The following is a 25385-nucleotide window of genomic DNA, read 5'->3' on the forward strand; positions in this document are numbered from 1 at the left end:
CTTTGAATCTCGTAGGGATGATCAGGCTGCTCATAATAATCCTCGGTTTGATGTCAAGCTGTGTCAGTCGTCGAGGGTCGTTTGTGGCCATGGCACGAACCACGCAGGTAATTAAACGAGGTTCGCGGTTTGCATATGAAGGCCTTTTTTTTATCAGGGTTAAATACAAAAACTTCATTTTATATTTATGTGATTTAATCAAAAAATTGTCGAATATATACTGTGTGGCTAATTTTTATTTTTTCACAAACGCATACAACGACACGTCACGGGTGAAATGTCAATCAAAATACCGGAAACAAACCATCTGGCTGTCTGGCAAGCGCCGCGTGTTACGTTTATGGTTCTCCTTTGATTTTTGAGAGCGGTGTCGAAAGTATAGGTATTACAGTATTAGCTGCGTAATTAAATAAGTTTGCTTAAATTCAAAACTCAAAACTGTACACTGGTACCGGTCAGCCGTTACCGTCTCGTTTCTTTGTACAGGTGTAGGTGATTTAACACGTTTTGTGTAAAACCTCAGCCAGTCAGCGCGAGGAAATACGGTATACGAAGAAGACGGTAAGCAGTCCTTACCAGACAATAATAAAGCTTGTAAATTTGAAGTTTTTGTCATCAGAATATGACTTCTTAAACGTAAAATTTTTCTTTAATACCGGTATTCAGGTGTCGGTAGACTAGGTAGTCTATTTGAATATGGCTGGTATGGGGATTCTGCGATTAGTTGCGGTTAAGAGTTTGTAGCCAAGTCAAAATTTTTGTTTGTGTGGAGAGGAAGCAGTAGGCCCAGTTGTTTTTCAAAAAGCAAGAAGTTGAAATGTAAAATCACCTTTCCTGGCCCTGATGATAACAGTGTGAATTGTATTTTTTCAATATAGGACCTATAGCAATAATAATTTGATTGATTCAATACCAACAACATGGCAGACGAGTCTCAAACTGCGGATACTTTGACTGAGAAAGCGACTGAAATTTTGACGAACTTTGTGAATGAAACAGTCGGGGAACAAAATGTTACAACGAAGGAACCTTCGACACCGGAAGGACAAGTAATTTGATTTATATTGCGAGTAATATTTACAAATGCAGGGAAGTTTTTTTTTTCGTTCTTGTCAAGTTTCAACCATATTTAAACTTGCCTCTTTTCTCTTGAGCTGGCACTTAATTCAGTATTTGATAATCTCTTTCTCGAAATAGTTTATTATAGTTTTAAAAATACGACATAGCTTTCAATACAAGAACATGGATTTCAATCATGCACAATAACATATAGACACTAACACTATATAAAAAATATGAACAATGACGGAAATGTCCATAATGTAACGGGTTTGGAAGGAGGAAATCTAATTAACAGCATATGCTTCTACTTTTCAGGCTGTTGCATATATCAGTCTGGTACTGATGGCGTGTCTTCCAATATTCTATGGGTCTCTACGATCAGTGAAGTACCAGGACAAACAGAAAGCAAGTGGTGAACAACCAGAAACGATAACTCGAAGTGATGCTGCACGTTTTCCAATCGTCGCCAGTGCAATGCTGTTTGGAATTTATATATTTTTTAAGGTGGGTGGGTTTTTTATTCATTTCATCGAGAAAATTTGCCCAAGGCAAGGTTGCCCCACTCACTCTGAAGTAAAGTAGACTGATCTTTGAGCCTGGTGCAGGACTGATTTTGTGGCTCACTAATGAAAGTGTTGAGAGCTACCAAGAGATGTAGAAAAAATACTGTTGCATCAAATGATAGTTAATGTAGAAAGACTGAAAGACACGACAAACATCTGAGGTATTGAATTCTACTTACCGTACCTGATGGTTGCTCTCGAGTTTGCATTTTGGCAGATTTTATCTGACATTCCCGAAGTATATTCGCAATACAGAAATGTGGAATTGTTAAATAGAAATAAAATTTTCAAACCTCAACTATGCGTTATTAGCTTCTTCTAATCTAATCCTTATTTTCAGATATTTTCTCAAGAATATATCAACATTGTTGTCGGAGTTTATTTTCTGGTTCTTGGAGTGTTCGCAACAGTTCATGTTCTTGGGTGAGCTTGTGTTTTATGCTCATAGTTCTGACAGTGTTGACTGAAGATATTTGGTTCAATCAAACCCCGGATCCACCATCTCACTCAGAGCAAAAGAAATTGTGCAGAGAGTAGACTATATTATTTATCCCAACCGGCAGTCCGCTTACGAACATTTTTTTTTGTGGCTCATTTTTGTTGCACAAAAATCTTGTGCCCCATTAACTTTTTTATGAAAAAACTACAAGAAAAAATCGAATCTTATCACAAAATAAACACTTCATTAATTAATTTGAAAATTACCACTCAATAACAGAAAGCAACATCATTGCTGCTACAATTAAAATTAAGTATAGCGACACAAACAAAACTAGCTATTTTAATAGGTCTTTGGCACAATGTTTCCATGGTCCATGGCTCACTGGTTGTTTAAAATTTTGTTAATTTTTCTTCCAGAATTTCTTTTATTTGGATGAATGTTATAAATTTAGATATTAGCGTGTACAATGTTGAATGTATTTATATAAAAAAGATAGCAATTCATGACGTTATATGTTTGTATGGTAATTCTGAAGTAATATACCAGCAGAAGGGTTGAGAATTCCCTACGATGTGCATCTTCTAAACTACAGACTGTTGGTTCGTATTTATCATGACTCTGGAAGATATGCCTTTGTCTTTGCTTATAGAAAACTCGAATCACTTGGGTTCCTATGATGTGCTTCTGCTAACCTGAAGGCCGCATCAGTTAGCATTCATCATTACTCTTCATCATAGGATTATTCTTCAATATCTTTCCCTTTCGTTTTAGTCCGTACATCTCATCCTGGATTCCGGCATCATTCCCAAATGTTCCGTATCATCTTATTCTAACAGAAGGAGAGGATGAAAGCAAGTCTGGTAGGCTGATACAGATAAAACAACCTTATTTTTTTTTAATATTCTTGGTTTCCTGACAACGCTGCGGGATCGACGTGGTTATACTGAGCCTTATCTGGAGAGGTATTTTCAATTCCCTGAAGTAAGCATTTTGAATTTGGCGGAGTTGAATTTCCAATTATAATGTTGATAATTAAAGTCAAAATTCCTGTAGGCCACTCAAAAAAAATTGAGTTGTCTAAGTATTTTAAACCGACGATCACATGATACCGATTTCCTGTCTTGAATCAAAAATTTTTCCAAATCAAAGCCATCAGTCAGATTCTAAAATTTTGTCATCTGTGGCTAGTTTCTTATTAATGGCTCATAGCTATGAGTCGAAGTTGAGTTAAAAAATTTTCGGCTACTCAATCCTGCTTTGAAATGTCTGATGAATGGGACGAGTGCTGTCTAACTCTGCATAATTTGTTTTATGGAGTTGTTCACCATTTTGAAAAACTGAATTTTGTGTTTTTATTCAGAAATGATGAATTACAAGTTTGATCGAAAGGATGTTGTTGGACTAGCAATCTGTCTTTCAATATCTGTTTGGTATACTTTACAAAAGGTGAGTGTTATCTATGTGAAGCCATTGTCTTACTCTCGACTGTCTACGGCCATACTCACCGATAGTATTAGTAATGTGGGAATAAATTGCTGTTCTGGTCAAAATTTTATTCCTAACCTTGACTGGCGAGTTCACGATAAGTCGTGGTTGTTCATAAGATTATTAAGCCGATTTTCATGCAATCAATAAAAATCATCATGCTTGCAATATCAGTATATCTAACAAGCGTTAGTGAAACGTGGGAAAAAAGGATTTAGTTGGTGTTACCGGCCAGGGCAAGAGAAAACATCTTTTGGCAAACGTGCTTGTTAAAAGAACTATGTGCAAGGGGATTGCTGAACTTATATGACATAATATTATATATATTGAATAAAGATTTTTTGGGCCTGTAATGAGCATTTGGTGCAGTCAACGTGTGATGGTCCACATAACCATTTGTCAGTCATGGCAGCCTCCCCCACCATTGAAGTCAATCAATTTGGAAGAGATGATAACTATGTCATATAATTATCCATCTTATCAGATTTCCTCTCCCCTTCAGATATCTCTCAAAATCATATCCTAATAATATAATACCAATGATTTTCAGCATTGGATTGCCAACAATGTACTTGGACTCGCATTTGCTCTGAACGGAGTCGAGCTGTTGCAACTGAACAGCATTGGGACCGGATGCATACTATTGTCAGGTTAGTTGATTTTCTGATCCACTGTGGATTTCGCTACCCACGATACCCAGATAGCATAGCGCATAATAGAAACCTCCCTCGCCCACGAGACTGGATACGGCAGCACAAAATATTAATCTGCATGGAGTTGAGGATGGCCACCAAAACTGAATAAGCCACGATTCTATGTCTAATCCTGTGCTCTCCTGCTCACCTGGGGTGTAATAACAAACTTTGGGAACTAATGCCAAATCGTGAAGATTTTGTTACTTCTGTAAAAACAGTATAGTCAACCACTAGACCATTGCATCCACAAATCACTATGAGATTCCGAAAATTACTTTTGAATATGAATGAATAGCTGGAATATAATATGGAGGTAGTGGGCATGGAATATAACCCCAAATTCAATCCAACAAAAATTGATATTTTAACTATGATGCCAATATGGTAAAGTCTAACGCTTTAACAACTAGTCCTTCGCACTGTATTGGAAAGATGCTTCAAAATAACTCAACACAAGACCCAACCTATTCTCTCTCTTACTCAGGTCTATTCTTCTACGACATATTCTGGGTGTTTGGCACAAATGTCATGATCACTGTTGCAAAGAATTTCAACGCACCAATCAAAGGTGAGGAAATATTGTTTTGAGCAATAACAAATATTTGTTTAATGAAGCATGACTGCTGCTTGGCCAGAGCTCCAAGTAGACATTTCACACTTATTCTGTCTGTTGCGGACGAATGCCTGAATGTTAATTTTATCTCGTTGTTTTCATTGTGCTGGTCCACTTAAGTGGCTGATAAAATTGTTTAGGTTTTGAAACAGCACCTGTGCTACTGGTTTTGCGTCAAATTCTCTGAGTAACATCAGGATAATGTGATTTATGTAATTCTCCACATGAACGTGACCCCAATTTAGATGTATTCGATATTTCATATTCAAAAATATTCGGTTTTGGCAATCTCTTGTCGCGAGTCAAGTTAAGTCACTGGTCATCCAAATCGAGCTAATCACGAACTTAATAAATCCCACTGTAAGTTAAATGAGCTGGAATTGTCCTATGTTGGTATTTGATGAATTGTGACTTGCGCCGACAAAGTAGGATCAATGATTAATCCCTCCCCTCCCTTTAGCACCGCCTGACTGAGTTTTTACTAATTGTCTTATCAATTCTTATCTTATCTATTTTCAGTTGTTTTTCCGCAAGATTTCTTGAGTCGTGGAATATTTGGTGAAAACTTTGCAATGCTGGGTCTTGGAGATATCGTTATTCCTGGAATTTTTATCGCTCTTTTGCTGAGATTTGACATCAGGTAAGAGAGTCTGTTGATTGGCACATTGTCGGGCCATGTTCACAACACTTACTTCTATGTGGCGTGACACAACTATTTTTACTTATGTTATTTACTTCGGAGCAGTGTCTTGACTTAGTAGAACCTAAAGCTATCAAACTAAAACAACCTAGAACCTGAAAGAAATAAAGCGTTTTGAAAGAGAAATGAGTAAGCACACATTTTATTTGTGATCTCATCTGATCTTTAATTTTCTGCTTCTCCAGCTACCACCTTTTAGTTGAGTCGAACACATCACCAGTGCATTGAGTCCAAACTTATTGCGCATTGATTTTTCCCAGGTTCAAATCCTGGGAGATAGAAACAAATTAATGTGCATATATATCGTAGGTTCATTCTCACAGGCACAAGACTTCTCGCTATTGAACCATTGATTACCCTGCACTGATTGAAATCAATCATTAAAGTTCGATCAGACTCTTCATATCGTTGCGGACCCCTTGTGCGAAAATTCGATCCAATTTAAAGATTTGGAGCCGAAAACTAATTTTTGATAGGCTTCGAGTCTTATGGAAGATTTCTCCCATACCACATCCTGTTTATTGCTAAAATTTAACATGGCCTACTTTTTCTACAGTTTGAAACGAAACAAGAAAACTTATTTCTATTCTGGATTCATCGCATACTTTCTCGGGCTTGTTGCTACGATTGTTGTCATGACGGTCTTCCAACACCCCCAACCAGCATTACTGTATCTCGTACCGGCTTGCCTCGGAGTGCCGCTAGCAACTGCTCTTTTCAACGGAGACTTAGAAGCCATGTGGAAGTGAGTTTACTTTTGCTAAATCATATTGGAGAGGGGGAATATGCAAGTAGTGTCAAGTCATAGTAGAATCGTCCATGAAAAACAATCCTTATGCTATGTGAACTTTTATTAAATGTAATTTCAATAAGGTAGAAATAAAAATTTCAATTAATGTGGAACAATTTCACCAAACAAGGCAGGACCCTTTTTTCATCAAGACTTTTTTTCACACCTACTTTGAGCAACATACAAGTAGTCACTTATATGACTAAAATCTTCCCGGTTCAACCTTGCCTACTCAATGAGATATGAAACCAAGATGTTTCACCTGCAATGCTAATATAGTTAGGTTATAGTTAACTGACGGGTCGCCAACCTTTTGGGCATTGAAAGAAGCATTTGGCATTTTTTTCAATCAATTTTAAACCTACTCGGAGCCACAACATCTACTCTAATGCCAGTAGCTATTAGAACTTCAGGCAAAGCACTTACTAAAAAGCCAAATGAAATACGAATGATGCATTAATTCAGTCTATGACATATTGAGAACAACTTGCAAAATGAAAAGAAAAATTTTTGACAGATTTGAATCATCACTTTAATGCGACCCATTTTTACCGCTTGTGACTTACACTTAGAGAACCACTGTGATGTGTAATTTAAAGAGGAGTATTTGGATATATGCCTCCACCGTTGATTAAATCCTCGCTGCTTTCGAAAAACTGCTGTAACCACTTTGATTCTCTTGAGCCAGAGCTTTGAGAACAAAGTGCTGCATGTGGCTCCGCATCTTGCTGATCGCTGCTTTAACCTCTAGACCAGTGTTTCCCAGGCTTTTTTGAAATATTTCTCTTCCTGGCTATTTTGAAACTGGATCATCAGCTAGTGTTATGCAACCCACACTCTGTCTTTTGTGCAGTTTGAGAGTTGGATATGTGTGTATGAATATATATTACAATATTACTAAATAAGTAAAAAAAAAGTTAACCATAAAGCTCTTCAACCATAAATCTTCTTTCAAGGTATTCTGATGAACCAGAGACTCCTAAGGAAGAGGAATCCAGTAAAGATGTAAAGAAGAAGAATTAAACAACGCTGGGTGATTCTTGGTGAACTTGCGCGGTGAATGGACAACAGAAATCATTTATGTATGCATAAACGAGCATGGCCCTATGATAGAGAACAGTCCAAGTGTTCAAGAGCCTCCATTTTTTATTTCCTTGTGGTGACAGTAGAGTGCCATCAAAATATTATATTTTTTACATTCCTGTTCGCAGAATTCTGATTTAACTAATGTTTCATGGAGTCTCTCTAAATGAAGCTTGAGACAAGCCGTTACCATTGTATTTATGGTCTTGTGTCCGTGGTCTATTTTTAGTTTCTTGCCCAAGACAAGGCTCTTTGCAAGCATCCTTTTGAAATATCAGTTTAGTTTATTTTTCTAGCCAGTAAAGAATCTGCGTACAATATTATAAGAGAAGAGTGAATACACAGTTTTGCTGGGGAACTAAAGCCACTTATTAAGCAGTGACACCCAAAGTTTAGTTCACTGAGCTAAACTTTCTTTCTGTGTGAAGTCATAAAACCACCAGACCATCGCATCCACAAATTACTATGAGAATCGATTCTGGAAAATCATTGGAAATATGAAATATAAATTTATAGATGCTGTTGTGAGTTCGATTTTGTATTGTAATTCCTCTCTCGAAACAAAAGTCTCAAAAAGCAAGTTTTGAATGAAAATTTGCGGAATCCCTCAACTGTACTGGCAGAGCTTTAGTTGAAAACCACAAGGGTGGATCTTGGACCACTTCTCTCTCTCTTGAACGCTTGTGCTCTATCTGTTGTTCTTGTTCGGCCATAGATATTTTTGATCTTTCATTCCAGACCAGGCTGCAGAGAATTATTTTATTGCAGTAGAAAAATGTGAATATTTTATTATGTGGTGAACATTTTTATTTTTTGTGTCAGATGGGAACACTACTACTACATAGATAGAAACCGAAATTTTGTTTGCATTACCGAAATTTTAAGTTAAGTGTGTTAAATTGTTGTGTAAAAGAATATTGAAAAGTAAAAAAGCATAAACACTGATTTGAGAGCTGACTTCATAACAAAATCATAGAATTGGAATCATGTGTGAACCTTATGCATTTGAATTATTTTTATTTGTCTGGAATATGTTGGGTTCGGAATCCCAGGAAAAGATTTTTCGTTATTTTAAATTGTGCTGCTAAGTACACAAACAGCATGTCTAGAGATCGGTGGTTGAAGACCAGATATAATCCTGTAAAATTGCTCAACTCAGATCTGGTTAGTCATAGTTTTTGTAATAGATAATGAAACCACTTGTGGCTACTTTTAAGGCTCCCATTACATTTGAACCCACGTACATTTGAACCCACGACAATTGCACCTGCATACTACTGCGCCTATGGATTTTTTTTGTTTCACGGATATTTGAACCCAAACTTACCCTAACCCATGGGTTTTAGCACCCGCATATAAATCGAACCCGCGGATATACACATGGGTTCGAATGTACGTGGGTTCAAATTACGGTAACCGCTTTTGAGAGCTCTTTTTGAGTAAAAAAGCGTTGTATAAAAATATCTTCAGAGTTTGGCGAGCTGAAAAGGGCTTTTGAATTTTCTTGATTCTTTTAAAAGTTGAGCCCTATTTGTATCATCGGCTACTTGTTTGGTGTCGTGTTCATTTCAAAAGCTTTAAATAACTTGACAAATCGATTTAATTACTCCCTACTATGCTGGGGGAACCCCCTCACCTTATAAAAAGCATTATCTATTCTATTTCCCAATACTTCTCTCACCTTGATGCTGGAGACCCGTTTGTCCTCCCTGTAAATTTAATTTCTGCATTGTGCTTTTTCCCGACAGTATAGTGTTATTTGTATTGCAACCATAAGGCCTATACCAGGGCTACTCAACTGGCGGACCGCGGTCCGAATCCATACCTTTCGACCATTAAATTTGGACCGCGTGTGCTTGTTTATTTTGGCAGCATAAGCATCGTTTGGTGGTTTTAGATGATTTTGATACAATTTAAATACACAGCTATACAGTTTGTCGTGCTAGTATCGATGTGTGCGACATTCGTGTCCATGTTTGTGACCAATTCATTGCTCTTGTATTGAATTTAATATTGAAGTTTCGTTTATTCAATGAAACTAATTTTCTGAAAAGTGCAAACCCCAGTGATTTTTAAGTTTTCTAAACGGACCTTTGGTGAAAATAGTTGAGGAGTCCTGGCCTATACTATCAGAAATATTTGTCTCAGAATTCAGTATTTTTGACTTTAGGTGATAAAATATAGAACATTGTTTTTTGTTTAACGGTTACTTTGGATAGTCATTGTTCCATTCCAGTGTTTGCTCATAATTCTCTTTAATACTTCAACATAAAAATATTTATTGCCTCAAATCCAATAATTTGGTAAAGACATGGAAAACGTTTTCTTATCAACTTGAGACATGAGATTTTTTCCTATATTTAACAAAGTTGATAGATAGTAGTCATAACAACCCCAGTGTTTTTTGCGACTTTATCATCAGACATTGTTAGTACTTGTTACTTTTTTCCTACAATCTACTGTAGACTATTTGTCTGCTTTTTGAATTGGGCATTTTTGTTTATATTCAGATGTTTATTTAGTATAATTATCATGAACTGCAAAATTCGTTATGGGTTGCAATTTGCAAAGATGTTGTCGCCATGTTTGCAAGTTTTTGTATTGTCCATTGTATTCATACTTGAATGGTTCATCCAATTAGCACATATCATCTGTGTCGATTGCCACGGCTCGTCAACTATAAATATGTAATGTAAGTTGGTATGACAAGTTATGTATAATAACCATGACCCATTATTTCCGATCAATCTAATGTTTGGTGACTATATGGGGGGATTGGGGGTGAGTTATGTTGAAATTTGCATAAACTGACGTTGTAGCCCAAAAACGTGCTGAATTGAATTTGAAAAAACCAATATATATTGTATATATATATAATATAAGACGTTATGAAAAGTGTTGTATAGCCATGACCCAGTACCTTTGATCTAATGTTTAGGGACTTGATATGGGGGAATTGGGGCTTGGGTTATGTTGAAATTTGCATAAACTGAGGTTGTACCACAAAAAGGTGTTGGTATTCTAATTCAAGAAAACGTGAGGCGTAACAAACACTCCACATAAGTCATATTACGAAATGTGGTGTCATGCTTTGAAACATGAAGCACTTTATACGCTTTGTTGATGAAGATGGCTTATGTGTGAACTGGATAAACCGTTTTTGAATGTCATGAAGTTTGTCGCTTCCATTCTATTTTTCTTTATTGTCAGAGATTTATTTGTCAGAAAAAGATTGTATATGTCTAAGATTTGTAGTTTGTATGGGGTGTGCGGTGTCACAGGAATATTCGTAAAACCGTTCTACAGAAGCTTCGCTAATTTTGGTTTTTATTTAAATTCTGGTAAATTCTTTAGATTACCCGCTTAATAAAATGAGAAACAACGATACGTAGTTACATCTGACAAGTCCTTGGCATGAGTCCTTGTCTACCGTAGTCCTTGTAACTTTTGCGGAAATTTTCTAAAAACCAGGTGATTTTGATTTATTTTCACTTGAAGCATTAAAACTGTTGTTATCAATATTTTAGTAAGGAGGCGACTGTAAAACATTGACTCCAGCTCTGAGAGAATACAATTTTAACGGCCTAAATTTTGGTCTGTCTTTGATAGACGATCAAGAATGCGTAATAAACCTAATGCTTTTTAAGTTTATGAAGAAGATTCTGTTCGATGAAAACATGACAAACTTCGACTCTGGAACCGCTTTCTCTGGAATCTAGATCGGGGGTTCCCAAGCTTTTTTCAGGACGACCCCGAAGACAACTTTCAAGTGTACAGTGCGACACCAGGTCAATATATACAACTTTAGAACTTCTTTCACAGGACGTTTAAGTTTGTTCATGTGGTGGTATTAAGTAAAATAAACTAAAACCAAACAGTGATGTCACACTAAAGCATAAAGCGATGCCTATGGGCCTGTTTTACAGTAAGCCATGGTACAAATTGCTGAATCGAACATGATTTGTCAAATCTTAGATGTTTTGTACATCCCACCTCTACCATACCTCGGCGACCGCATGACCTGTTTGCGACCCTATCTACGTATCACTCCGACCCAATTTGGGGTCGCGACCCCTGGTTTGGGAACACCTGATCTAGATATATGGGTAGTTAGCTGGTCAATGGGTCTGCGACTGCAATATCTGCATCGAAAAATGATTTCTCTTTCTCGGGAGAAGGCGCGTGCGCTTGGCACGTGGAAGAATTATTATATGTAATTCCACAAATCAGCAAAAACGTGCCTTTTCCGAGAGTTCTGCCAGGTCTCAATTAGCGTATTTTACAGACCACAAGACTCATTGTCAATAAATTGCTCAGTTCGTGTTTTTATTGATATATTAGACGCAAGTGTTTTTCAAGCACTACTTGTTTTGAGTGCAGGCAATAAAAAGCACTACCTACCTGATCCATAAATTAGGAGAACCTATTTCTAAGACGCAAGAGTCCGTAAAACGGTAGTTGTATTGTATCCCTGGTTTCAGTAATCACCATAGACTTTTATTCTTTATTCGGATATTCACAAGACTTTAAGCTACATTTCCTGCTTAGCCGCATTTTAGTACTGCCATCTTGCGTAATCAGAAAGGCGTTATATTGTTTGTGACATCACAATTAATAAAAGACTCCCTCGTGTTGGGTTCCAGTGCGCTTCGTAGGCTAGGCAGCTTCTGTGTCCCGCTTTGTAACCAGTTTACGCATGTAGTTTAGTCGATGTTCACGATATTTGGGAGTACTTTCTGGTAACCGAATCTTTAGTCAATTGAGAGGCCTGATCGCGGAGGAGAAGTTTCTGAAGCACTGGATACGACGTCGTGGATTTAACAGCTGATAACTCCAACCAAGCTCTTCGGGTGAGTGTGTTACTCATTTTTCCTACTTACTTATTGTTTTGTTTAATGTAGTTTTCTGACAGTATACCGAAAGCTGCATTGACGTGAGTTTTCGGCAAGTCTCTGGGCAATCGTTAATAACATACACGCAAATCCAAACTGTAATTGAAAATCGCCTCTGCAGCGTCCGGGACTTACGTGGTCGCGCGTAACTTCACTCAGAGATCGCCTATTTGCTTCTGAGTGAGTGCGCATGATCTTGTTTTAGGTAAATTTTCTCTTTAAAAAAAAAATAGCCCGAGTTTAACCATCCATCTGAAAAGACCTTTTTTTAATGACTACTATGTTACTGTGGCGTCAGTTTTCTTCGTCTATCGTAGTTTAGTACCACAAACACCAGATATCGTAACGAGGATATAATTTGTTTGCTACTGAATGCAGGGTGTTTTATCCTACAGATTTTAATTAATAGGTGTACTCAAAAATTAACTCGTTGCACACTGATGCGCAAAGTGGCGCATCACCAACGCTCGTGCAGCGTAGTTGTTAATTTATGGTCTGAGTGAGTGGCACATCTATGGCTTAATCTAGCAATGGTTTTCAAACTGCCCGTCGTTAGAATAGAACTTGACATAAAAATCCTTAGAATTAAGGGTAAAAGAGAAATACGACTGAAGCCACCTTGATCGCTCATGTACACAAAAACAAGGTAACGTAATGCGCTGAATAAATGAGCATATCTTTTTGGTTTTATTTAAATAATTAATAAATCCAAATCTGGTGCGTCATGATTTGTATTGCAGAAAGTAAATGTGTCGTGGGTTTTAAAATTTTGGGAAAGCTCTGTCTAGTGTCCAACTATTTGTCTGGAATGTCTATCCAACACAGAACAAATTATTCGAACCCGTTTATCCGCAAGTTACGAGAGGTTGCTGTCTAACTGTGGTCTAAAAATCCTCTTGGATCGCTTGTTTAACACGAACAGTTAAAAGTTATTGATTTTATTTTCTCGTAAAATTTTATTGTTTATTTGGTAATGAAGTGTTGCTCAGTAGCATTTATTTTGCTCAAGCCATGCCACTACTTGTCGTTTAGTATTTGAGAATAACCTTGGGTGGCGAGATTTTACAAAATTTGTTTTTTAAAATATTCGGGTTGTTCAAAATAAGTGTTGAGAACCACTGGCCTAATATACCAACGAGAATATCGGTCAGAGACCGAAGATTTATCGATCGAAAGTTAGGGGATCCCCCAAAACAGCGCTCTCACTTCATAGTGACACCATTTTGCACATGCAAAATCTGGAGCAGATTCAATCTCGATTTCGTGAGATATCGCGTGCATCTAACAGACAGACAGACAGACAGACAGACAAATACCTATCAACATACTTACCGATTGAAATCGATAAGTAACAAGGTCACGAACCGGGGGATTTTATTGTGTTTTCACTTCGAGCAGCACTGCACTGTACATTGATCGCCAACATGTATTTGTTGTAAATACACTCACCAGTAGGTTGAGCTGATAGAAATGTGGTTTTGGGTAGAAATCTCTAATCTGTCAAATCCAACTCGCTAACACTAAATCCACATACACGCAGAAAAAGACTCAAATTTAAACAAATTGCTGCGGTCTGAAATTAGCCAGCAAACGAAATTTGCTCCTCAATAAAACAGCTTTTAGCCAACCCCTTCATATCTGCGTGTCGCCCCTAACCCCACAGAGAGCAAATAAAGTTTTTGAAGTTTGTGTTGTTTTACCTATAGTAACAAATATACGAGAAATACAAAAACATTGCAACATATAAGATAAAAACAACGCTGTGTAACATGGGTTATTAATTTGATAAAAGTATACTAAAACATATTTTATAATTAAGGATTCTGGCAAAATTGCCAGAACAATTCAATTCAGAACAATTCAAACAATAACATAAAATGGAAGTTTGGGTCAGCACATAATAGTCGTTTAGCTGATGATGAAAACACAAAATCATTGAAGAGATTTTTAGACGCAAAGCGAACTATGAAGCTTTTTACATTTAATCCATTTCAATATGTAGGACTTTGGAGTCGTGGTCGACGTTTTGAATTCACGGGGTCGGAATTTCAGACTTCTCCCGTTTTTTTCCGAAGTCAAAATTATCTACAGAAACGCAAAACTATGGGCTGAGTAAGTGTTCCTAACACCTTATTAAAAAAGGATTGCATACGCAAATGAATGTTTTTGTTTTCAAAATTGTTTTTTTCGGTAGTTCGAAGCTGGAGTCGAAATCAAAATTTCCTATAACCAAGTGTCGGAGTCTAAATTATTTTCAACGTGATTGCGAGTGAATTTTCCAAGACCCTGCAATATTGTTTATTCACGTTGTATGTTGATTTATTGGTAATACGTGTTGGCGAGTTAGATATTTCGGTCCGAATATCCGAGTTTTAGCGTTAAACTAGATGAGCATACAGCACGTCCATAAAGTATATTCGAAATTTTATATATTCTAATTTAACTTTGCAAATATTTTTGTAACCGTACGATTCGTTATGGACTTCCCGTATCTTATGAGGCTAAATGATTTGTGAGCGTAACATAAATGTATGACTTGGTCATGTTAGCTCTTGTATGGTCGATGTTTAAAGTTGTTGACATATTTGTAAAAAACATACATATCCAAACATGATGTAGTTCAATATAATAATACAACGTGCAAAATTGAAGCAACGGTAAAAATAAGATATAGAATAAAAAATGCTTCGAAAACAGATCATACATTGTTTATAAGACAAAACGGCGCAATAGAGTTGGTCCCTTCCTACCTATATGTAGCTTTGTAATCTTTAAAGGGAAGGTCCCAATTGCCTGAAACTTTGCTCAGAGAGAAATAACCTGATTGTAAGCATATTAACAGGCATATTAAAAGCATGCCATGTTTTGTCGGAATGCCAGTTGAAATAATTTCGTTATTTTATGGCATCGTTTAGATCGGGTGTTCAGGATACGTCATTCATATTAAATTAACAGAGCGTCGATATAGTTCAGTATTCTAATCTAGAACGATGATTAGCAGTTATTTTTTATTTTAAATATTATGGATAAGATAACATGGAGGAATTTTATGGAGTAAAATTGTATTATAATTTACCGGCCAAGATTCAACATTTCTAATTCAAATAGAAGTTTTAAGTAAAAAGCTAATATCTGTATTTTTGAAATCGTATGATTTTGTTTAAATCAACTGCTTCAGACTGGTCCATTACTATTTGAATCCTAATTTTCTTTAGTTTCACGTATTTCACTCTGAGACAACTTGTGTTGACCAATGTTCTTTCATGACATCATTTCTTTCATGCGACTTTTGACGTCACTGCTTTCTTACGTATGATGACGTCATAACATCCCGTATGATATATATATTAGGATTCGTTAAATGTTTTTCATCGATGGGAACTTTTACTGCGTAGTTGTTGTCTCTGTCGCCGTATTTGGGGCGACATGGAGTATTGTGGATGCCGTCTCCTTTATTTCGACGTCATCCTCACAGTGAGTGGAAGATGAAAGAACCTCGATACCGCTTTCGCGTTTTGAACTTGTATCTGTGGGACAATCTATAAGTTGTCCTGAAGTTTCAATGGCACCAGGGGGCGCTACATCAACTTCTACCAGTTTGGGGAGGGGTACAGTGTTTTTAGTGGGGGAAAGAGTGTCTGTCGGGTCATCAGACGGAGCACAGTGTTCTGCGTCTTTATCAAGTTGTTGTTTGACTGTCTGGGGGCTGTTTGTCTGTCCGTTCATGGGCGTTTTAGGGGATTCCATAACTTTTGTTTGTCGCTCTTGTTCCTCCATCTGAATGAACTGACCGACCGATTCGTTGTCGTCATAGTTATTACCATAGCAACATAAAACACGTGACTTCGTTTTAACTTTTTGTTGTTTTGTCGTTTCTGCTTCTCTGTGTTGACGTTTACTGCCTGAAAAAAAAATGTAAAAACCCGTTTAAAGGTTGCAAACGTGGATGATATATTTAAAATAATTTAGATCGTTTCAGTCAATAATTGGTATTAAAACAGTTGCAGCACGCCACTGTGTAATTATTACTATGCATGTACGGCGAATTTATCGGAAAATATTCAGAATAGGACTGGACAAGGTCTTCGAGAAATCATGGTGATTAAAATTAACGTTTTTGCTGCGAAATTTCTATTTGTGGCTGTGAATGAAGTTGATGTAAAATATTATGATTTTCCGCAGAATAGATTAATTTATATTCTTTGTAATTTCTTATAAAATCTTAGAAGGCCCAAATATTCGGATATGGACGTGCTCAACAATTGTGTTTGTGAAAATAGCACCAAATAGGAGACGAAAAAGTTATTCTACCTTTCAGGGGTCTGAGTGCAAGCTTCTACGTAGGTTCCAGCAATGAAAAATAAAAAGAATTTGTCAATAATTGTCCATATCCGAATACTTAAGCATTCTAGAAATCTACTTTGAACTCCGTTAAAATGAATCACATGGGCGGTAGAGCATGACATATTTAAGGTATCCCCCCCGGTTTTTAGGTCGCCTGAAATCTACCGTATCTCATTTTAAGAATAGTATATCAATCAATCAAATCTATCTTTATAAACAATTTCGACTCTGAAATCTGAATCATACGGCATGTTGAAAAAATCTTTTATGGCTTGTGGCGCCATTTTTCGGAGGCTTTTGGCACTCATGCCCCCCCCCCCCTGTTTATCGTTCCAGTGGTATGTATGCTGTTATTTTGATTGATTGATTGATTGATTGACTCTACCACTACTCTATTGACCCTCGTTTTCCCCCACATTTCCCTGAAGTTTTTTAATCTGTCCACACAATCGATTCCTATTTATCTACTCGTACTACGATTTTCGCTCAAATTACTCTCCCCTGCAACTGCTAAGAACGAAAGCAGAAGCTCATGAAGCTTAGGGAATTATTAAATGTTTTTAGTTTGAAATAATACCTTTGCGTTTCGTTGATTCGTTCAGCGTTTCTTGAATAGTTTGAGCAGAAGCGAGAAATCTTGGATACGAATCCCGGTGCATTAGGTGATAGATCTGCATCTGTGCGTCCTTGAATACTTCGGGATCCGGAGAACTTGAATTGTTTAATTGTTCAACGATGTCTTCGCGCATCTTGTAGTCTATGTTAATCTGTGAAATGAATGATTCAATTTTTATAAGTAAGGTCCCAAGCTCTCGACTGAAAGAAAAAAATACCGATAGAAGAGTTGCAAGTTTGCTCGAAGGAATGTGTCGAGTACTCGACCAAAGGTGGAAAAAGGAGGAGTAGCAAGCGACCTCTGATATACTAAGATTTTTATATTGACCAATAAATAGCGACTGGCAAAAATGTTAGACAATTCAAATAAACACTGTTAGGAGAATGGGTATTTGAAATTGAACGGCAGTTCCACAAAGCAGCAATTCTTATGCATAACTTCTAGTGCAGCATTGTATGGAATTTATGTATTAAAACTGTGTTTGGCCCATCTTTGTCTTGTGTCATTGTCATTCTCACGAAATGTGTTGCCCGACCTATCAGTTTTATGATGGATCCCTGCTTCTGTGACTAAGTGAATGCTTGCATGGAGACTTGTTCGGGGCAAAATTGTATTTTACTTTCTGGGCAACAACTGGACTTCAAATTGGAAACTAGTTTTGTGTCTCAAAAGTGCCATGCCGGATTTTAATTTTTCTCGAAGTTTGCTCAAAATATGATTTGGCCAATTAATTAAACTCAATGAATACAGCCACATGGGACAAAATTCTGTACTAAATCCTAGCAGTCCATATTATATTAAAGCAAGACTTTACCTCTCTAGGCGAATAAACTGAAATATAATCATCAAATATATTCTGGATTAATTTTTGCATTCGTTTTTCCTTTTTCATTTGTTTCAACTCTTCACACGCCTCCCAGAATAAAAGGTTTTCTTCGGCGATCTCAGATTCGAGAAATATTCGAAATAATTTACTTCCAACTGCAAAATAAATTTTTGTTTATTTACTTAGTGCGATAAACGTGTTATTGAATATGTAAATCAAATAAAGTGTCAATGCTCAAAATAAATGGGTCCGCAGTTTAACGGAGTTTGCTGAAAATATCGGCCTATAAGCGTGACGTGTTACGTCATGAAAGAAATCAGAATTTCGAGCGAATAATCGCGTTTCGTAGGAAATTTGAAAGAATAAATGAATCATATTTAAATACTTATAAATTGATATTCATTGGCTCTTTAGTTGCGGTACAACGCTAGTTTCCCTCAACAACAACAATTTAGCCGAGTGATTTATTGGTCCACTTCGTATCCACGGAGCTGGAAACTTGTTACGGACACCATACATATTCAATAGTTTTTATTGTGTCGAACCATACGCAAAGTCCATGTATATGTATATTCAAAGCCTTCACCAAATATCTTGACTTGATGGTTGCGCATTCTGCTGAGCGCTAGCGTTTTCCAACGCATTATTATTATGCGTGAATCACGTGGGCTTGAATATGTACAAGAGAATTATTAGGCAGTTTACGTAAGCGGTGTTCGGTCACGGCTTCAGTCCATGCACCGGAAACGAATATCTGGTTCAGAATTCCATAGGGGAGGCCGTTATTTTCTATATGAGTAATCTGTCTATTGTGGTTTCCTCCTCAACGGAATAAATATAACAATCCTATCTTTACATTCAAATCGAGTGCTTCGACTAAAATCTTTTTCCGTGTAATGATTGCGGAAAGTTTTGACCGACAAAGTCAGTTATAATATCTATAGAATAAGCTGAGTGAACCGCGTTTCCACATTCACGAAAAAGATTTTGTGCAGCTGAAGCTTAGTTTAAACCAACCATGTTTGAACCTTCTTTTGAATTCGGTCAAGTCGATTGAAAACAGTCTCGAGAGCGATTTCTCAAAAATGTCAGGTCCTGATTTCCCCCTTTCTAGCACATCAGTTGTTCCAATTTCTTGCACTTGTCTTACTTTATGAGTTAGATTTATATGTGGGGCAAATAGTCAGATTAAGCGTACGAAGCGGGATTCGTGTTATATTCTGAGTTAGTTCTGGGAAGTTTGCAGTATTAATATGAAGTGAGATACATGTAATTGGAACAGGTGCGACATGACATTTTTGACAACCTCGTGACAGTTACGCCACAATAAAGCAAGTTAGATTTCTGAATTTTACGGTGATGGAAGGATTATGGTTCTAGCTGCCAAATACTTGATTCAAATCTTCGTCGTGAACACGAAAACGCTCTTATAGTTTGATGCCAGTACTTGGAAAAGGCGGAGGAAGCAGAGAAAATTTAATTTTATTCATACCGGTAAATAAAAGAAATATTACGAACATTTCAATGTAATTTACACCCTGTGATTAGACGGCTATTAGAATGAAATTGATTTTATAAAACGCTTATTCCCTTGTTTTATGCCACTGGAATCTTCCCGTTTTGGTAGTGCTTACATAATCTATTGCACTTTGGATGAGGCGGTAACCATAGAGTTTAATTCCGAAATATCTACCTATAATCTCAACATATTTCAGCCGCTATCGCCCACAAAATCGTGGCTGCGTGAATTCGGTTTTACTGTATGTCGTTTTTCACACCATGTGGACAGTTCGGCTCACGTTTTGTATTTTAGAATGTTTGTGCTCAGCCGGACCAAGTAACGTCCTACATTTTACTATGGAAATGTCCAAACTTGGAGCGAAATATATTCCATGAACAATGACTAGTCTATCCTCTCGATTTTTCTCTATATTTTAGGGCAGGATTTTTTTGAATTTTCCCTGGAGGGGAAAAAAGGGAAGATGAGACGGTTCAATTATAATATGACAAAGGAGAGTCTCCCCCCCCCCCCCGGTCCTCGGTCCAGGTCAGACATGGAAATAGTTATTATAGTTGCCATTTATATATTAGTGTTAGTCGTGGAAGAAGCTGATGTGAATCAGTAATTCCGACAAACGAAATTACTGTCACGGAACCTGCGAGCTCACGTACGATAATCAGAATTGCGATCGTAAGCGGGTTGTTAACGCTTGACACGATACTCCAACCGCCTATTGAATAATTTTTGTTCCGCAACTTGAGACCTCAAAGCACTATGTTTCGATTCGCTCATACTTTCGGGTACAACTTGTCTATAATCTAATAGACTCACATGTGGTTCCATTTTACCATACAAAGCATATATACTCAAATCATACTATTTTTTGTTATGGTGGGTATATACTTTGGCGGAAGTTTAGAGATTTGGGCAAATGGGGCACGATATTTTTTAGGGCACCCAACGAAAATATTACCTGGACTTTGTAGAAGGTTGTCGAATGATTGTTTCCATCTATGCAATTCTTCTGGTGTGACTCTGGAAAATGAATAACATTTAGTTGGTCGTGTTTTATGCGAGAAATTGTCGCTTCGACGTGTTTAACAGATAATGCAGATGCGACTGGAAGAACTAGTTTCTGTTTGTCAAAAATATTGGTCTATAGTGGTTGAACGTTTGACTTGACTTTATTTGCATAGGAGGTTTTGGGTAAATGCCGAAACAAGAAGATTCCGTTCCTTTAACATTAGTAGATTTTCATATATAAGTAGATATGAGTATAGGCTCGTACTTGAGAGAACTTCACTGTTTGCGCATTAATCTAATATAAATCAATGTATTTTTGTCTATACATCGCCATCGACTTATTTTATTGACACATATGTCTTTTACCCGTTTTAAACTATTCTAAGATAATTGCGTTTCCGAGTGATATCAGAAAATTTGGGGAGCGATTAAAAAATTTTGCATTTGATAAAACGGAACGTTACAGAAATAGATTGGGGAATATGCGTAAAAATATAGATAGTTGGGTAAATACTCACGTCTGTATTGCTGACTTTGACACCCAGTTCCTTCGACTTCCTCTCGGTTCTCGAAGACTACTTCGTGTTCGTGATATCGGAGGATGGCTGTAAAAAAGCAAAAACATTACTCATTGTAGCCCACGATTTTATCCATGTAACGGCATAATATATGATAGTGTCCCACACTTGTATTCATATAAAGTGGAATTTATGCAATTGGGTCAAATGTGGGACATTTTTAAGACATCCCCATCAATACAAAACATCAATTTTGTAACATCCAGTTATCGCTCATTTCATTAGAGAATCCCGGTATAGAATAATTTATTTTCGACAAATTTCTTAAATACATTGCAAAATATTTATGATGATGAATAAGGATTGGTGAATAAGAAAGCGTAAAAGAAGTGAAAAATCAAGAGCAGAAAGCAATGATGTAAATGAAGTTCGGATCAAGATATTGTAATTATTCAATAAAGAAGCATGCAGATACCAGGCACAATCAAATAAATTTTTTCAAACAAAGTTATTTTTGAATTCAGCCAATAAGTACGGTAACTGTTTCATTGCGTGTTTCGACAAATTCGATTCAATTAAATTATCCAAGTGGTCAAGGATACTGAGAAATCTGTTTAGACATCACAAGAATCTTGCTTTCTTTTAATTTTGTAAAAATTTACTTGATATACAAATGAACATTAATTTTTTGCAAATAAGTACCCACATATTATTTCACGTTTTTCTCACCGCTGTGTGCAACTTAGCCATATGCATGACAAGGTCAAAAGTTCATAGCAACAAAAGGGCTAGGTTTCACATAATGAAATCTTTCTTATTATTTGCAAAATATTTTGTTGAGTTATAGTGATATACCGTATGTTGTATATTGGTAGTTATAGGTTGCAATCAGATGGTCGCCCCTTGTCCCATAATCAGACCATACCTGACATGGGGATGGTTACTTTACCTATTATTAAATATAAAGGTACTAAGGTATTGTGTACTGAATGAACTGCAGGTCTTTTTTTTTCTGTAACTTCCTACTTCGAATTTGTTTGTGACAGTTGCCACAAGGATACCTGAACGATATAGTATCAAAGTGACAATTGGAATACCATAACAAAATCTTTTTCTGCGAAATGGCAAGTATATATGGTTTGGTCATATTCTAACATCTTCAGACGAAAATGTACTTTTTAATCAAATTATACCTTGTTTCGTTAGGCTATGTACTGACGAAAGCTCGCAAATACACATGTTATTTCGCGGAAAGATATCGTGTTATTTTAATGTAGTATGTGAAACTTATACTTTCACTTATACTTATACTTTGAACTAGATTATCTTTCATTGCTATGAACATCAAAGTATCGGACATTTTCACAAAATTTTTAATAGTTAGCAACATTTACCGCTCGCACTTTATGAAGCAGAAGCATGGACAAATATACGGTATCTCTCTGTCGCCATCGTGCGAGCTGAAAATTAACGACATGCATAAAAAATTAATAAATGAAAAAGCAAATTGAATGATGTTGATTAAGATGTAATTAATGCAATTAATAAGGCATCAGAAAATAAATGAATGGAAACTTTAATGATTGAAAATGGAAATTATAGATGTACCGGCTATGGGTTCTGGGGAATTTAAAAACAACTCCGACTCTGGTTCGGAAGAAATTTCGACTCCGACATCGGGTCAAAAAAATTTTGACCAACGATTTATTGTAAAAAAGTTTGACTCCGTCAACCCTGAAAAAATCAGATTTTGACTACGAAAACTTTGGAGTAATTAAGCCTTCTTTAATATAGAGCCAAAAACGCTTAGTAATCTTAATACTTTTTAGTTCGTGTGGGAAATTTTGACTTTTTTTTATCACGATTGAAAGTCTGAAATCCGATTCATGACTGCAGAAAATACTCTCGACCCCGGAGAGAATCAGAATTGTGAATTGTGATAAGGGTAGCTTAGGAGTTCGTTTTGCACCGAAAATTGTTCATTTATCTATACAGCACGGTTGAATGGGAGTGTGGAGTCCCTATAATCGACGCCAGGCTCTGGCTTAGAATAAATTTATTTTCCGACTTCCAAGTCCAGGAAGTTGAAACCACGGATTTTTGTACAAAGCCCCCGCCACTAATGCCAAAGTCTGGGATTTGAGAAAAACACCCCTGGGCCCGGTCTGATGATTTTCTCATTTTGAGCGCTGGCAGGAGTTTTGTACAAAAGATCCGAAAACACAACTATAATGAAAACATGCCTAGCTCGGATGTCACAGCTCATTGTTGAATAATGAATTATAGCTTGCTGATATTAGGCATGATCATGCAAAACAAAATTAAAATGCAATTAGAAGCAAACTGAAAATTATCATCTCATGCAAAATAGAAGTACTCAGAGAATGCTGAAATATTATTTCTAACTAAATATCTTACTTTCACTTCATACGAGCTATTGTATTTCTCCATGTAAAATTCCACCCCAAAAAATTCACCCTTCACCTTAACCTCCATTAAACAGCTTTTTAATTGATATATTTAATTGTAATTGATCATGTACTATTTTAGACTTGCTATGGAATTTTACTAAGACGAATGTTAGCTTTTCACACAGAGAAAGGCATTCATTAAGCAGCTACGTTAAAATAAAAGCATATCCTTATTCAAAATATGTTTATCAAATTACTTAAAATGTTGAATAATTCCCATCGAGTTCTAACGCAACAATACCTGTGCTTGATTTGATATACCGAGGGTGTTGCCACCGGCATTCGATTGCCTGGTTCAGACAAAACCGGCGAAACTCCAGGTCTCGAACCTCGACGTTCATCTCGTGTCCAAGATCTCGTCAAATGGTCGCCAAGATATATCTGAAATGATAAAATAAATGTCATTATATGGTTATAACCGGTGGGAACGTTCAACATAGAAAGCAACAAAGAGTCAGTGTAGGGGAAATCACTATTCATTGATTTCCAGGCTATGACAGATTTAAATCGCATATGATAGGATAAAGTTTTCATATTTGTTCAAGTGGAGAGGGAAGTTGATATGATGGCTTAAATCATATACCGATGCGTGTGATATTTTGAAAGCATTATTTTTTGTAACAAAGACAAAGGTCATAGACTCTACTCGAGTTACTATTCACCTATGACCCTGAGTCGTACTCAATACTCGGATGCCGTATGATTCGACTTGATTCGCAACTCGGGGTGACTTCTACCTAACACTGTATTTATCACGCAAATACAGTAATGACGTAATATATGAAATTTCTATATTTCTCTATGTACTAATCTCGAACATGAAACGCGATAACTTGGTAAATGCAACAACGAAATGAACAAAATAAATCAAAGGTTTTTTTCATTTACTGTTATTCCACCGTACTGTGATACTGGCGACTCGATTATAAGGCCAATCGCTAAAATACAAAGCAGGATCAATACAAGCAACTAGGATTCAATCGATAAACGCCAAAACGAATTATGAGGTTCTGGTTTCATACTATATTCAGTGTAAATTGCCTCCCAGTTGATTACGGGAGAGAATTCTGTACAAGTCTAAAACTGGGACCAATGTAACTGGCATCCGCCTGGCTTCAATTATAACCAATTCAATTTGATCGGAATTATTGAACATTAAGACCAAAGATGCTGTGCTAAATTGTTGCTACCTTTCACTACTAGTAGAACAGGGTGTGAACCTTCAAATTGTGTTGTTGAAGCATAAAAATCGTTTTTTAACAAATGAACCAACACCCATGGAAATTCTCAGTAGTCAAAGATGGAAGGGTCTCATAGAAAGTTGTTAATTTATTTATTATTATTTTTTTTTTGGATCCCTACTACCCGTTGTTTTCTCTGAAATTTTGCACCATCTTGGCCCTACGTTGGTTTATGTCCACCGGTTTCTGCGAGCGAGTAATTAAAACAAAGAAGATCTCATTCGTGGCTTGCTCTCTAGTTCCGCAGGTAATCCTTATTCCAATAATGCTATACCCAACACTAATTGCCTTGCGTCCCGTTGTGGCTTTTTAGTAATCTGGCGCCTTATTCATTTTTAATGAGGACTTCAATAAGCAATAATAGAGGGCTATTGGCCCCTAATAAATATTTAAAGCGAGCGCGCAGATAACATAGATCGTCTTAAACAAAAAAATTTAAAAATCATATCTTGAAAGAATGATAAAGGGAAATAATTTGATCTGTATTCAGCTAGATACTTAGTTGGTATGGCTATATTGA

At 36.6% G+C, this 25385-nt stretch overlaps 2 protein-coding genes across 7 annotated transcripts in view; one reads left to right on the forward strand and one right to left on the reverse strand.

Moving 5' to 3' along the window:
• The first annotated feature begins 878 nt into the window (after positions 1-878).
• On the forward strand, positions 879-10679 carry LOC120345497 (signal peptide peptidase-like). The gene is made up of 10 exons (XM_039414963.2): positions 879-1049; positions 1378-1566; positions 1966-2048; positions 2839-2927; positions 3428-3513; positions 4103-4202; positions 4732-4815; positions 5380-5500; positions 6117-6305; positions 7307-10679. The coding sequence occupies exons 1-10, from the start codon at positions 921-923 to the stop codon at positions 7371-7373; spliced, it is 1137 nt and encodes a 378-aa protein (XP_039270897.2). The 5' UTR covers positions 879-920; the 3' UTR covers positions 7374-10679.
• Positions 10680-15235: 4556 nt separating this feature from the next.
• LOC120345892 (uncharacterized) overlaps positions 15236-25385 on the reverse strand; it is a 42775-nt gene continuing 32625 nt past the window's right edge. For 4 of the 6 annotated variants that reach the window (XM_039415477.2, XM_078115301.1, XM_078115302.1 and 1 more), the window contains 7 exons: positions 23866-24005; positions 22548-22613; positions 21154-21240; positions 20586-20647; positions 18100-18266; positions 17247-17436; positions 15236-16227 (listed from right to left, as the gene is read on the reverse strand). In XM_039415477.2, coding sequence (XP_039271411.2) covers positions 15710-16227; positions 17247-17436; positions 18100-18266; positions 20586-20647; positions 21154-21240; positions 22548-22613; positions 23866-24005 — 1230 coding nt within the window. In that variant the 3' untranslated portion in view covers positions 15236-15709. Of the gene's footprint in view, positions 16228-16636; positions 16662-17246; positions 17437-18099; positions 18267-20585; positions 20648-21153; positions 21241-22547; positions 22614-23865; positions 24006-25385 lie in introns of all 6 variants that reach the window. The other 2 variants (XM_078115303.1, XM_078115299.1) reach the window with 2 other exon arrangements.

This window comes from Styela clava, chromosome 8 (genome assembly GCF_964204865.1).
Source record: "Styela clava chromosome 8, kaStyClav1.hap1.2, whole genome shotgun sequence".
NCBI lineage: Eukaryota > Metazoa > Chordata > Ascidiacea > Stolidobranchia > Styelidae > Styela > Styela clava.